At 43.1% G+C, this 15,618-nt stretch overlaps 1 protein-coding gene across 1 annotated transcript in view; it reads right to left on the bottom strand.

Moving 5' to 3' along the window:
• The window catches only part of cntnap5l (contactin associated protein family member 5 like), a gene marked incomplete at both ends in the record, with an annotated part of 55,500 nt that overhangs the window by 13,111 nt on the left and 26,771 nt on the right, over positions 1-15,618 (bottom strand). The window contains 11 exon segments of the mRNA XM_080835362.1: positions 545-701; positions 2,533-2,733; positions 4,538-4,657; positions 6,047-6,153; positions 6,477-6,648; positions 7,681-7,833; positions 8,294-8,570; positions 9,862-10,005; positions 11,301-11,485; positions 12,033-12,236; positions 12,574-12,721. Coding sequence (XP_080691488.1) covers positions 545-701; positions 2,533-2,733; positions 4,538-4,657; positions 6,047-6,153; positions 6,477-6,648; positions 7,681-7,833; positions 8,294-8,570; positions 9,862-10,005; positions 11,301-11,485; positions 12,033-12,236; positions 12,574-12,721 — 1,868 coding nt within the window.

Below are 15,618 nucleotides of genomic sequence, written 5' to 3'. Positions count from 1 at the left end.
TGGAGATAAAAAAAAACAGCGATCCCAGTCATGATGCTTTGACCTTCAATGCGTCAAACTCACTAGCATGAGTTTCCTGATTGACATACTGTAGGTTCAGTGCTATATATGCGTCTTTCCTCCATCTGTGATTCTCTGGTACCTATCTTTGGCTCTGTGTATTTAGAGTCCCTTGTAGGCATGAACACGCATTTATTAGCTGTCTGTAGCTGCTTTGAAATATCTATGTTTACGCAGTATATTTCTTGGGGAGATAGTGTTTTGTTTTATGACACTGTCATGAGACCTAATTTTTTATGGATGTATATGTTGCATTTATGGATGTATATATTGCATTTATGCAGCTTATAAATTATAAATAGAGCCATGATTTACTAGTCATTCAACAACAGCTGTACTTTACTGAATTTTCCTGCAAAAACTGGAATATAATCAGCACTGTGTTGAGTTGAGGAGATTGTAATTCCTTAGAAGATCACATCAATCATGTTATCTGCAGCAGGAGATAAATAAGCAGAGACTTGAGTGATGGAGTTTAGATTACCATGTGTCACGGTCCGCGTCGCAGTTGCAGAAGTAGTTCATGTCCATGCAGTTCCCCTCCAGGCTGCAGGAGCACTGTTGCACCCCAGGAAGGAAGCCCCCCCAGTACGTCCTCTTTGCCCCATCCCGGTCCAGCCACCACGAGAGGGGTGTGCCGTCTACATCCAGCCAATCACAAGCCAAAATAGACAGACGTGTTAGATTAATTATATGAACATGTACACAAGTTTGTCAGTGCTGTTATGGACTATGAGATGGAGAAAAGTTAAGAACATCTAAACATTTTCATAGAAAAAATAGAAACTCAAGTTCTAGCATATTCTAGCAGATCATTTCAATACAACTGATTACAAAAAAAATCAAGAAAACGAAGCAAGAGGTCAGCAAAAAAATTGTAGGAAGTACTAATTAAATATAGGTTAGATGGTGGGTGGTAATAACACAGTGTTGCTGATTAAAACTCTTTTGTTAACCATAACAATAATAATGACTATAATCATAATTATATTTTCTATAATTATATATTGTCAGTTAACAATTAAGCCTTTGTATTTTCAGCAATATTTGGAAAGAGAGAGGGTCACCAGAGATACAGTTCTTTGAAGAGTGATTAAGTGGCTTGCCAAAATTATTTTGCTTATTTAATACCATACATAATATCCTAAATGTAAACCAGTGGGTCAGCACAATGCTCCCACGTGCCACACGATACCTTTATCTCGCTGTCTGTCGATGAAATTAGGGCTGATGAAACTAAACTGAAACGGCCACAACTTTGTCTTTAGAGAGTGTGAAGAGAGACAGACAGACAGACAGACAGACATCCTGGGTCATGGTGTCTGACAGCCAAAACTCGTTCCAATACTGAGCAGCATGTGTGCGTGGAGAGTGGCCCACATGTGTGCACAAACAGAAACGCTCGGCCACTCCTACATAAGCCAGACATAAACCCCTCCCGGTACCAGACAGAGCCAGAAAACAGGCAGCAGGTGGGCCGTAGTAATGCTGGGCAGTGGTGTATGAGATGTGTGTGTCCACAGGTTAGCAAGAGTGTGTGTGTGAAAGTGTGTGTTTGTGTGTGTGTGTGTGTGTGTGTGTGTATGTATGTGTGTCTGCATAATTGTGTGTGTGTGTGTGTGTGTGTGTGTGTGTGTGTGTGTGTGTGTGTGTGTGTGTATATTTGTGTATGTGTGTGTGTGTGTGTGTGTGTGTGTGTGTGTGTGTGTGTGTGTTTTCAGAAAGTGCCGGCGAAGAGAGTATGAGTGGGCATTTGTTATGCCAGCTCAACAGGATGCAAGCTGCTGCCAACTCGCCGGTCCTGCCGAGACAATCTGTTGACACAAGATGTCCGGCGATCCAGTTCACTCCGCTCTGTGTACCAACAATTCTGGACATGTTTGCTTCGGTGCTGTTTAGGGAGGGATGGATCATTTTCACAGGGCTCAGTGGGCAACTCCATGCCTGTTTGGCAGAGGGACTTCATGTGAATCTGGTGCTGCTTCTGTGATGTGTTCTTTAAGACAAGCTTAGTTTGTGTGTGTGTGTGGAGGATCTAAGAGTCAGCGCGAGTGGAAGATTACACAGGGCTCTTTCCTCCCACACTCCTGCCAGCCAGGTACCATGCAGGTGAAGCGAGAACACAGGCTGTTAGCTCCAGCTTGATGACTCCACATAATTAAGTCTGTACGATCCCAATGCAGCAGTACACAGCGCCTCAGATAATATATCAGATACATCCTGTGACACCCAATCCAGCACATTTTTCTTTCCCCCAATAAACAAATGAATGTGTTACAAAACATATCTATAGCCAACCTGCTATTCCACCCAATAAGTGCTAAATATATTCTGCATGTAATGTCTTTCAAAACTTTGAGTTTTGAGAGTATTGATATAGCACTATGTAAACTAAATCGCTAACGCGCTAACTAAAATCATTGTCCCAGTATTAGCAGTAGCAATGGATTTAACTGAGATGCCAGGACTCACCCCACGTGTCAAACAGTCGTGACTTCCTGCACTGGTAGATGACTTCCTGTTGGCAGTGCAGGGAGGTGGTGACCAGGCTCTGGAGGTGGCTGGGGGGGAGGCTGTAGTTGAGGGACCTGGTGTAGGGGTTATGCAGCGTGGATCCCCGCACTCGGACAGGCTCCGTTTGGTCATGGCTGACCACAGTCCACACTTTGTCCTCTAAACGTAGGAGAAACCAATAAACACACACACATACACACAACACACACACACACACATACACACAACACACAGACCTGCTTTTAAGGAATGCCGGGAATAAAAACGATGCTCCAGCTTTCAAGTACCTGGGCTGACCCCCCTGATGAGAGTGTGTGCGCATGAATCCGGCTGGGAGATTACCTCCATGATTGAGTGAAGCGCAAATACCTGATGAATATTAATTCAGGAACAAAAGGTCACTCAGCCTGTGCTTAGGAATGATGAGGGCCCATCCTCTCAGCTCCCTCTCTTTCTCTCCCTCTCTCTCAATCTCTCTCTAAGTCTCTCTCCATGCAAATTCACCTCCTCCATTTACATACCTCCCTCCATCACAGCACCACTCTCCTTGCACACACTTCACATTCACTCCCGCCCGAAAAAAAAGTGCCTGTTTGCCAAGGCCTGAGAAATTTGCATGGTCAACAGCCCAGTAATTGGGGTGAGCCTTGGTCAAACTTGGCTGGATAGGTAGTGCAGCTCTGCTTGGGTGAGATGGTCGTCTGTTTGGACATGTTCTGTCCTTAAGCTCCAGCTAAACTCCGCAGAGTCTGAGCGGGTTTTGTTAAATAGAAGCTGTCTTTATTTGAAGGGAAGGCAGTCCAGGCAGTTTATTTTTACTCAGACAAGTCAAATTCTAAGCTTATGAATGTATCATTAAACATAGTACTGAAACCCTACAGTGTATGCTTCTGTTTATGTCTTGAAGGCGCATTGTAGTGCCTCCTGGTATGAAATGCGCCGCATTAATTAAAGTTTGATTTGATGATTTGATTTGATTTAAAGACAAATTACCCAGCAGGTAGCTGCTGGTAAAATCCAGCTCAAGTCACAGGCCATGACACAGCAGTAGCTGGCCCTCATTGTGTGTCAAGAAGAAAATAGTATGTTAACATAAACTGCTCAAAGCAATCAGTCTTAATAGCCTCTTTTTGGGTTAAGCATTTTACAAGGGCTCAGTTATTGATAGCTACAAAACTGTTAGTGCCTTTCTCTTAAGCATAATATACTAGAGAAGACTGGTGTTAGATACAGTTTGACAGCACCAGGCAAGAGGAACTGTAAATTCCATTCCAAACCTCCCACAAGGAATGGGAACATAGTCTCTTAGCCCGGCTTTTCCTTGAAAGGAATTACTGCCTGGTTGACTACCACTCTAACAGCGATCAGCGTTTTACAATAATGTTTAAGAGACAGAATCACACCATCAATATACACCTTTTACCAGTGGTTGTGTATTTTGGTCAGAGATTACAAGAGGCCAACAAGCATTTGTCTCACTGCTGGATATGACACCGCATGGTCAAACACAACAGCATAGAATATAAGTCTCGGTGATGCAACTGTGTATGTTTGCCTCTGCGTGCTGTGCTTTTGAACATGCTAAATGGCTTAATAGTCTGTTTTTCTCCCATTCACAGTGGGTCTAGAGTGCTTAATTACCAGACACATTCTACTACCATCCATGATAAATTGTATCTGTGTAATAGTGAGCGTTGGTGTGTGCTTGGATGACTGTATGTATGTGTGGTGTGTGTGTGAGAGGGTGTGTGTATATTGGAGGGAACTTAAGGCAAAACAGTTTGTGTTTTGTGTATGTGTGTCTGTGTGTGTCAGTGTGTGTGTGTGTGTGTGTGTGTGTGTGTGTGTGTGTGTGTGTGTGTGTGTGTGTGTGTGTGTGTGTGTGTGTGTGTGTGTGTGTGTGCGTGTGTCTGTGTGTGTGTGTGTGTGTGTGTGTCTGTGTGTGTGTGTGTGTGTGTTTTACCTGTCTGGCTGCATGTCACAGGTGTGCTCTCCAGGGGTCCACTTCCATCCAGGTCGAGGGTGTAAGTGCCCGAGGGATCAGATTTTCCGCGGTACGCTTCGCACGATCGCTCGTACAGCGCTGAAAAAAATATAAAGTGACTCATTACATTCCTTCAGCTCAGTTATTCTCTTTCAGCTGTCAATTTAAAGACATGTACAAGATCTAAAGGGAGGAAAATGTAACATCCTTTGACGTCCCCCTGATCTGAAACATTTTCACCTCGGTTTGAAGGTGAGTGCGTTAACCTTTATGTTAGCCTGCTGTCGCTGTTATCCAAGGCCGCTCATGAAGGAACAGCCACCGATAAGGCTAAAATGGGCTCACGTTGTGCACAAGTGTGTGTGAGAGGACACAAACAGGGAGCGGTCCTCTTTGTTAACTTTTCCTCTCCTTAAAAACCCCTGCCAATGTTAACAGCACAAATCCTCATTGATTAGCCATCCTCTCTTCCTCTCCTCCTCATCCTTATCCCCTCCTCTCCTCTTGGATGACAACCAGCAGCCCCAATGAGACGCTTGCTAATTCTTTTCCCCTGCACTCAGTTTGCCAGGCTTTAGTGCATATACGGCAGCACTGTGAGGGGGAAGTAATGAAAAATGTCTATTTCACTCCCTCTTCCTCGCCTTCGTTCTCGCTCGCTATGTGATGCATCTTGCCGATGAACCGTGGACGATCCTGGTCTCCTTATGGGGGGCTTGTCTGGAGCCGCCAGCTTACGGGGAGAAACAAGAAAGCCCCCGCAGCTGAGAGAACATTGGCGGCAAACACACATATTGATTAAAGTAATCTTTTGATTAAACACGTCTCTCTTTACAGCCCCTGTTAGAAAAAAATATCTGGGGCGGTCTCAGTCATCGTGACGCTTTGAGTGGAAAAAGAGCTCCTTAAAGCTGTTTGTGTCTCGCAGGAGATGAAGGTGTCAGAGGTTGGAACAATTTGATTGTGAACTTTTTGATGTTTTCCTTTTTCAAGGGGCGTTGTGTGCTTTTGAAATCTGAACTGGTTGATGTTTAAGATGGATACCATTCACTTAATAACAAGACATCCTTTGTTATGAATGAATACCAACTGAAAATATTCTTGCTCTGATACAGCTTTGAAGTGAGTCTTTGCTGAGAGATAAGATGTATTATTTGATAAGATAAAAATATTAGGAAATTCAATATCTTGTGTTTTCTGCTTCAGACGCCTTGGTTAACATAATCAAGATATCTACAAAGGCGTATAGGCTAGAATATAAGAATTTGCATCGAACCTGTCTTGAAACTATACATAAAACATCGGGCCATATAGTACAACATCATTATCATCAACAATTCAACTCATTAAGAGCAATGACTGATGAAATGCACCAGCTGTAAAAATCAACATCAGACAGAAACGTAACACACGGACACTCAACACACTGTCAATATCAGTAGAAGGTATGAGCCCAGAGTAAAGTATGAGCTTGGTAACTGAACTCACGGCTGTGGCAGGTAGCTCCCGTGTAGCCTGTCCCCAAGCAGTCGCAGTAGAACTGGCTCCAGCTCTGGGAACACTGACCCCCGTGTTCACAGTAGTTAGGGGTACACCTACGACACACGACACAAAGTCAGTCTAGGAGAAGACATTTTTCATTGTGGTCGAAGTTGAGCTAAAATCAGGACTGGGATGCTGTCGATGTGTTGAAGTGAATTCACAGCTAATCAATTCTGATTACAATGTTTTCTCCCAGAAAGGATTTGAAGCGATCAGTCCAACCACAAATAAGAGACAAGCAACTCCTGCAATATCTACATCAACTCAAATATTTGTCCAGGTTATTTGGTGTTTTGACGGCTCCGAGTGTAGGGTGAATGTGACTGGGTTGCTGAGGAGCAAAGAAAAGTGCTCACTGTCATTCACCCTTCCTCACCTGTCTCGTAATCCACAAACATCAAAATCTAGCTGGCTGTAGTTTCCCAGAGTCCTCTGCTGCACACGAAGGAGGTCGATAGGGTGATTGTTTGCGAACATGAGGCGCATGCATCCCTGGAATGCCAAGGCGGCGCTCTCGCAGACAAGGTTGGGTTGGGACACGGTACATCCTTAAATGACACAACAACAAATAAAAGGGCATCGTCATGTTTTAGAAATATATGAAGTGGGGGGTGAAAATGAATACACCTTTGAAACAAACATGATTTTAACGTGGCCTGGGCTCTCCAGAACCCAATTTAGTTTGAGGTGTGCGAAAAGCTGCTTACAACATCTTAGCGGAATTGTCTTGTCTCCTAAGGCAGCTGTCTGAATTGGAGGATTTAAAGGCCTTACTTTGGTGTTGAAGGTTCAGGCCAGAGATAACAGTAAATGGCACTGAGAGGAATGGTAGTCTTTCTCAGCAGTAATTGCATTTCCAACTCCGAGGAATTTCCCACTGCGTGGGTATTTGTTAAATTAATCTCCAACGGCCTTTTTGAATGTGGGAATCATGAAAGCTGGCAGGTTGATTCCCCAATGAAAAAAATGAGTAGATTCAGGTAAGCCTCAAACTGTGGAGTATAGTAAGATTACAGAGGACTTTTCTAAGGCAGAATGGGAAGGTCCAATTTTTTGCCAATGGCATCCTTAACCTGAGGGTAAAATTATTACTTTTGGCTAAGCCAAGTATTGTTTTCGAATGCACTGTTTTTTAAACATCAAACTCACAGGTGGGGGTTCAAAACAATGTCTCAAACTATTCAATTCAGGTGGATTGTTGAATAGAATACATTAATGCTTTTATACAGCGTACTGTGCCAAGGGACTTTGCAAGCTTACTGAAAACTGAAAAACACAAAAAATATTGAACGTGTTTCCTAGCATTACATACATATAATCATATTGGACCAAACATTAACAAATATTTAAAAAACTATAAAGAAATACATTTTACGGCAAGCTCATCACAGGTGAATTTCCTTAAACTGCTTTTGATATGACCAAGTTTTTAACCTCAAACCCCTAAAAGCAGAATTTAAATTGGTTCCTTTCAAAAAATCTGATTTACTCTGTCCCCTGCAGCTCCAATAATGGCCTACCCTGACAGAACACTTTGTGCCAATGACGTGGACAAGGAACCACAAGCAATGTACTCTCACCCCCGAACAACAAGATGGCAGGTCTCTTCACACCGGTGACGTGGTGCTTGGTCTCAGAGATGACGGGTCTTTGGTTGTCTACGGTCAGAAACACCTGCCTGTCCTTCATCTCCACTCTCAGGTAGTGCCACTGTCCGTCACTCACTGTCTGTTCTGGACGACATCAGATACAGCACAAACCCAGTGAGTATGCACTGAAATGGATGGTTAACTTAGAGACGGCAATGTTAGATAAACTGCCACTTAGCATGTTGCCACTGCTATATACTCAATCTTGTGGTATGTAAGTAGTCATATTTATGTTTGTGTTTATGGTATTTGACCGAATATGAGTCATGCCATGTGCTAATGACAAGAAGATATGTTATATTACACTGTGCATAATGTTACACTGTGTAAAATGAGGGTATAATGACTGAGATTTCAGTGAAACGATTAATGTTCATGCACAGTTATGGAGAATTGTGTAAAACATAATAAAGCTTTATGAATAGCCTATAATCTTGCATGAGTGAATTTATAATGCCATATGGGTACTTGATTTTATAGTGGTGTCAGTGTGACCAAATGTCACCAAATTTATTACCATAATTGCTCAGTTTTTCTGTCTCACCTGAGTAGACGTGTGTGGGGGGGTTGGCGTGGCTGTCGAGGGAGAGGAGCACTCGCCCCCCCTGGAGCTGTAAGATGAGCCGCAGGTACAGCTGTTGCAGGGGTTCCCATGCCAACGGAGCGATGACAATGAGCCCCTCGCGGTTCCAGGTGCGGATCTGGAGGCGGACGGAGAAGCTCTCTGTCCCAAGGTCGGTGGGTACCGTCAGAAAGCTGTCGGGCCTGCGAAACGTCACGGACAGTGGCTGAGCCTCGGAACAATGGAAGGTCACGTTCCCCTGGAAAGCGAATGACAAAGGTGGATGCGGGGACAAAAGAGAAACACGCTTGTGGAAGAAGGTGCAAATGGGGAAAAGGAAGGAGATGGGAGAGGAAAGGAAGGGAGCGCGGGAGGGAGGAAATTAAAGGGTACAAATGCCTGTCAAGACAGGCTCTTTGTGATGAAAGGCATACTCAAGTACTGCTGAGTCCTTTGAGCCCTCTAATGAAAAACAGCACGTTCCACTTAGCTCTCCACTTGACTGACACCTGGTCATTTTTCTGACTCACAGTTTTGTCTCAATTAGCTATTTTAGGACATTCCTCCCCATACCATTACATTTTAAAAAGCCTGCCGTGAATCACACATAAAGAGGGCTTGTCATCACGTTAGGTTAGGATTATTATGATCAAAAAGATGAAGAATACTATGAGTAAGCGCTTGCAACTGCTAGTTTGCCTCCCCAATTCATTTGTCACTCAGATTTGCTGCCACCTTTCCATTCCGTCTCGATCATAACTGCCAAGATGTTCTCTAAAATGATACCATCAGAGCTTTTATCTTTAACTTTTAATATGCACTGAAAATAACACTCAGTCTTGAGGAGGACGGCATACTTTGATTGACAGGGGATGACGGTCAGGGTCATACTGTTCTGAAGACAGAACGGTTAATCAAGGATGGGAAGGAGCAGATCTAGTTGGCAATGCTGACAATTTGTGTGTGTGCGTGTGTGTGTGTGTGTGTGTGTGTGTGTGTGTGCGTTTGTGTGTGTAGGCTGCAGTATAATTCTCTTGCCCACTTTGTGCATTCTCAACACCAAAGTGGAAGAGATGTGATGGGGCGGTATGCTTCACTGCCTGCTTCAGTTGCTAATTGGACTAAAAACTGACATTAGTGATTTAAAAACCTCACACAAATTTTGCTCCAGCACACTGGAGCACACACACAGACACACACAGACACACACAGACACACACACACTCTCACTCACTCACTCACTCACTCACACACACACACACACACACACACACACACACAAATAGAAGACCGCTATCTTTCAGTTTACCAATGAGTTTATTAGCAAGTGGGAGTGCGACATAATTAGCTGCATTTTATTCAACATTCATTAACAAACTACAAACAAACTATACAAACTATACCGTTGCCCTGGTGTTTCAGCATAATCACTTGAGTTTTTTTAGAATTAAATTAATAACAGACTCCACAGAAGGAAGGTTCATAAGTGTGTGTATGTGTGTGTTAGTGTATGTGTGTGTGTGTGTGTGTGTGTGTGTGTGTGTGCATACCGTGCTGTAGATCTGCGGCTTGCGTCTCTTCGCCAGGTCAATGATATTCACTCCGTTGTAGTACAGGTTCTCCATACAGCCATGGAAGTTCTCCTTCAGGAAAGTCCCTGGCTTTCCAGGAAGAGGGATTCCCCCAAAGCTGAGCTTGAGTGAAGTGGGAAAGAAACACACACACACACACACATCAGACTTACTGTATGTCACCCACAGACACAGACTGTCACCTACTTCTATTTAGTAAAAGACGCAGGGAAATGTATTTCAGCTCATGACTTATGATGCACTTAATTGTAACCTTACTGTAGGTATTAACATGGCATTAAAGCATGTCTGTTCACTTAGCTTCTGCAGGAGCTGTGTAAGGTTTTCAGTAACTTCTTGTTCTTTTTTCATTTAAGGAAACCATCACTTATTTTGTTTTGATGCACCTTTTTATCATCTACTTAGACCTAGGTATGATCTTACGGCCCCAGAACTGTTTGTTTGAATACCAAAGGCTTCTAAATCTTAGTGTAACCCATACTCTTTGACTATTTCTGAAGCAGTCTGCTTTATACATTCTGTCATGGAGAACTCTATTGTTTTCTAGTTGACCTCTTTAACATCAGAAGTGGAGTTTATATTTTCATTATTAAATACAGCCCTTACTGTCTATCATTCTCTAAGGTACTGTCTTTGAACGTGCCCATTTTGTGAACTGACAATTTGCTGGTTAATAATACATAAAGCAATTTTCTGTCAAGGTTGAAACCAGCGACAAGAAACTGTTAATATTTAAGTTGTTTGGTGAAGGGGGGACTTAATGCATAATAAATAACCAGTCCTTCAGAATTGAGGTGATAAATAACCCATAAAACCAAAGAGGGCACTGAAATGTGAAAGTGTACCACACATATTTAAAGGAAGTGTAGCAATGGGAGATGAGAGAGAAAGTATGCCAAGAATGAGTCTAGGATAAAAAGGACTGAGAGAGAGATAATGAACATGCTATGCCCTTTAAATGACTCATCACAAGAAATGCTTCTGCTTTAGGACAAGATGGAGAAGAGAAAGGAGGTGTTGTAGCCTGACAGTTTTACTTGGGATTCATTCAGTAAAACAGTTTATAGTGTAAATGATGCTTTCAGTGATAAATAAAATGCCAATTCTTAACCCACTTAACATGGTGGGGTAAATCCCTTGCAACCACTGTGTCATATAGATTCAATTGAAGTTGAATTGAAGTGTGCATTTTATTACTATGCATGACCCTCACAAAACAAACCCATGAACCATGAACCCATGACAACAAACCCATTTGATTATTTTGATCATTTTTACCAATTGAGCTACTGGGACATGTAAATGGTCCAAGGCTCGGTGGATAAAAGCACCTGACCAATATTTACAAATACAAACAACGGGGGTTGGATGTTATGCAAGGTTTGGTAGGTGTTCACCTCGTAGTCCACCTCCAGAGAGTCCTCCTGGCCCTGGGTTCGAAAGTGCAGGGTGTGGTGGTCCACGGTGAAGTTCACCTGCCGGCTGAAGCGCTCGATCTGGACAGAGTGCCAGTGATGGTCATCCAACAGGCTGCCCAACGTCACAGACGAACGGGTGATGCCACTGCGGGGCTTAGAGTCATCTGCAGGGAGGCCGGGGGTTGGGGGGGGGGGGGGGATAGGTAGTATGTATTTGCTGTTAAAAAAAGTGCTAATCTGAAGTGTACTAGCCTTCTTCTGGATACACCAGAAAATCCTCACATGTAGTATAACTTAGAGGACACCACCATGTGATACATCCACGTGGATGAAGTGATGGCAGCCTCGGCTGTGATGGTATAGGTGAGCTAATGCTTAGCCAATGCTAATAGTTAGCACACTGACATTGCATGAGTTAAGCTATAGATTATAGCTATAGTCAGTTTGGATAAAAGTGTTAGCAAGATAAAACAAATGTCAAAGTGAATTTTGCTTGGTCCTCTGATTTAAAAGCAAGTATGTGTTATCTTATTAAGTATTCTTATTAATAATCCATATTAAGAAGCTTGCATTCTACCGTAGGTTTTGCTGTAGATCGGTTAATACTCTGATTTCAATGCAAGTGTGTGTTATCTTATGAAGTATTCTTATTGATAATTCATATTAAGAAGCTAGCATTCTACTCTTATGTAGGCAGAACCCCGCTCATACCCAGGTTTAGCTGTAGGATGAGCCTCCCCTGCTGGAGCTCCAGGGTGATGTAGTCACCCCTCTGGCCCTCCCCATGGACCAGCACCCCGTCTTCCTGCTTGCTCCTGAAGCGCAACGAGATCACGTCCTTCACCGTGCTCATCGACTTCTGATTGAATCGGTACAGCAATGCGCTGCGGCCATCGAAATCTGCCACATCTGACTCTACGGTAAATGTTAGAAAGACTTGTTTACCTGTGGTCATTCTTTCATAATGATTGATACATACAGCCATTGTAATTACAATGAATGTGGTCATTAATGTGGTGTGTTATTCTTAAATATGTTGCAAAGTTGGCATAGTGCTTATCAAATCTTACACTAGCCTGCTGTATGGTTCATGGCAGAGTACAATGTTTTAGCAGGGCACGGAAGTTTTTTTCACATTGTGCTACATTAATGAGTTCATAATTGTTCTTGGGTGCTCAGACAGGATGAGGGTATGGTTCTGGTTATACTGTTATAAGTTAAATGGCAATTTCAAAATGCTGGAAATACTCACTGTATGTGCAGCCGTACACTTCCACTCTTAGGCCCATGCCACCTCTGGGGTTTCCCTGCAGGGGTACCAGCCTCAGGAAACGGGTTCGTATGGGGTGGGGCAGCTTGTGGTGGACCACGGAGTCCATGTCTGTGTTTCCCGGAAAGGTCTTTACACACCACACCACACCACATCATACACACACACACACACACACACACACACACACACACTTACAATAAGTAAATGTAATCAATATGACTCAGGACAACATCAAAATTGACGTTCTGAATTGATGCAAGACTTGTCCTGCTGCGATTACTGCATTATCTCAATATTAGACCTGCACTGAAGAACATCGACATAATTGTCATTTGCCCAATTTTCTAGAGCGCTGGCTTCAGCCACACGCTGTGGAAGCTGGGGTAGTTCGAAGAAGTCTGAGTTGGTGAGATATTCATGGACTGCCTGGAGCTAATGGCCCTCTCTGGGCGATGATTAGTCTGAATGATGTCTGACGGTGATGGTCTCTCGCCTTCCCCCCCTTCTCTCCCTGAGCTAATACGTCTCCGCCGGGCTGCTTTGTTTTGGCAGCTTTATGAAGACGTCCTGACTCATAAATCATCCCACCGAGCCGACGTATGAGACTATGGCTGCCAGCCCTGACGCAAACCTTCATTCCCCCAACGCACGTACCCCACAAGAAAAAAAAATTGAAACCTGTCATCCAGATAGCTGCTATCACAACGTTGTAAGTTAACGTCTTCTAATATAACATCTTTAGCTTTGAAGACTGTCTCACCTAGTCTAAGTAGGCAGGTAATTAGTTTCTCTCTAAATGATGTCAATCCGAACTCAAGCCATCTAGTTGTACGTACGGTTGTTTCATTTGATACCTAACTTTTTATTTCCTGTCCTGTTCAGTATGTTTTCATTGTATGTACATGTATGGCTGGACATATGTAGAGCACTGACTGATTTACCGCATGCCTGAAGCCCTTCTGTTGGTCCAGCACAGAATTCTAACCCTAAGACCCTGCCAGTTTAAATGTTACAAACTTTCTATGATGAAAATTGCATCAGAAGACATTTATGCAAATGAAATGTAATTACGCCATCATGTTGGCACTCTGAGATTGTTTTGAATGAAGAGTGCGTTACAAATAAAATGCATTATTATTATTATTAATAATAAAAAATGATCACTTGCAAGAACATCTTCTCACCATATATACCAAAAGTAGTGCTCTTTCTTAGTTGAAAACATCAATAAGGATGCCACTTTGTCATGCTTCTGTGCAGGAAAACAGGAAATATAAATGGTTGAGCTAGAAGAGTGGATAGGGATGGAGCGACGGGTGGTTATAAGTGAGAGTGGAGGGCTTTGGGATGACAAGAGAGAGGAACAACACAGCAAAGTGGAGTATCCTCCAGAGTCACATTTAAATTTGAGTTATGATTGCTGTAATGTTTGTTTTTTTGCCGTGCAATTTCATGTGGCAGACTACTAGTTTCCCCCCTACCCAACACATGTGGTTTGCATAACCAATCAAAACAGGAGAACCACACACAGGAGAACCAGCAAGAGGTGTCTCCACAAGCAAGTGTCACTTTACAAAGCAAATAATTGCTCCGCAAAAATGGAGAGACCTAAAAAAAGTCATTATCAAACCTAATGCGTCAACTAAGTTGGAACTCCTCCGCTAATGAACGACTTCTTTTTACATAAAGATGAACTCTGGTGTCTACTGTCGGGTTTATTGGACCTATTCAGTCCTAATTACGTTCATAGAGAGAGATGGAGTGAAAGAAAGAGGGACAGAGAAAAAGAAAGGAAGAAAGAGAAAGGGCGCTAGTCGAAATCTTCATGTGAAGCAGGGTGAGAGTGAGCACTCAACCTCCATAAGACACCCAGCTTCCCATAAAGTTTGGAACTCTTTCATGAGGCACACAATTAACATAATCAAGGTGTTCATATGTATATTGGTATCTATAAAAAGTACAATATAATCGCAAATACAGGTCCAAGGTGCAGCGTTTAGCGCACTCTTACTGCAGTAAAACACAAAGAGCTCGTTCTGGGAGCAATCAGCCCATGTCTTTTTCTGAATGCAAGAAGTGGCTCTGTCATTTAACCCTCAATTGTCTCTGAATGAAAAGGAATAAAACAAATCATCCCTCTCATCTGAATTAAGGTCAATGAAAAGGATGTTGGAAGAGTTTTGTTTGGCCGTAAGTGCTTTTTAGGGAGCCTTGAATCAAATGTGGTGCTTTTATAAATTTGCATGGGGATTAATGGCATTCTTCCATCAAATCCCTTCACTTTCGCTCTGATAGAGGCACAGCAACTTAATTTGCAAATAATTCACCTCCTCTATTCAAGGCCTCCGATTTCAGAGCTTAATCTCCACTCTGAACAAAAGCCCCAGTTGTGTTCCAACACTCTTAATGTATGAAGGGCGAGAAAGAAAGTGAGGAGGAGGAGGAAGAGAAAGAAAGGAGAGAGGGGAAGGGGGGGGGGGAGAGAAAGAGCAGAAACAACAAAAAGAAATAAGAAGTTTGGTGGAATAAAAAGGGCAGAGAAGAATGAGGAGAAAGCAAGAAAGAGAGAAACAAAAAGCTGTGGCAGGATTATCCTTGAACAAAAAAAGGCGAGCGAGAGCTGCAGGCGCCGGGCTTGGGAGGATTACAGCAGGGGTCGGACTCAGAGCGAGGGCGCGCCTTCCTCCTGAAGCTGGGCTGCTGGAGCACAAGTCTAACAACAGAAAGGGTCGTGGGTTTAATACCCAAAGAGAGCTCCAGTGCTGATAATTGCATATACTCCTCAGTCTTCACACTATAGTTAGATGTGTCTCCCTCAAAACAGCCTATTTGTCTGGCCATTTCTAGGCTTTTCTTCCTGAAGGAAAGATTAAGCCTTAAGGTTTTAGACCAAGTGGAATCCGCATGAAGATTTGCATTATAATCCGGCACAACAACGTGTAACAACAGGACTCATCAGCAGTGGCGATTCTAGAAAATTTTACATGGGGTGGCAGAAGGGTGGCAAGTTGAAATTCAAGGGTG

Source organism: Sprattus sprattus (genome assembly GCF_963457725.1).
Source record: "Sprattus sprattus genome assembly, chromosome: 3".
Lineage (NCBI taxonomy): Eukaryota > Metazoa > Chordata > Actinopteri > Clupeiformes > Clupeidae > Sprattus > Sprattus sprattus.
The sequence above is the reverse complement of the archived record's forward strand: the minus strand, read 5'-3'. Positions and strand labels throughout refer to the sequence as shown.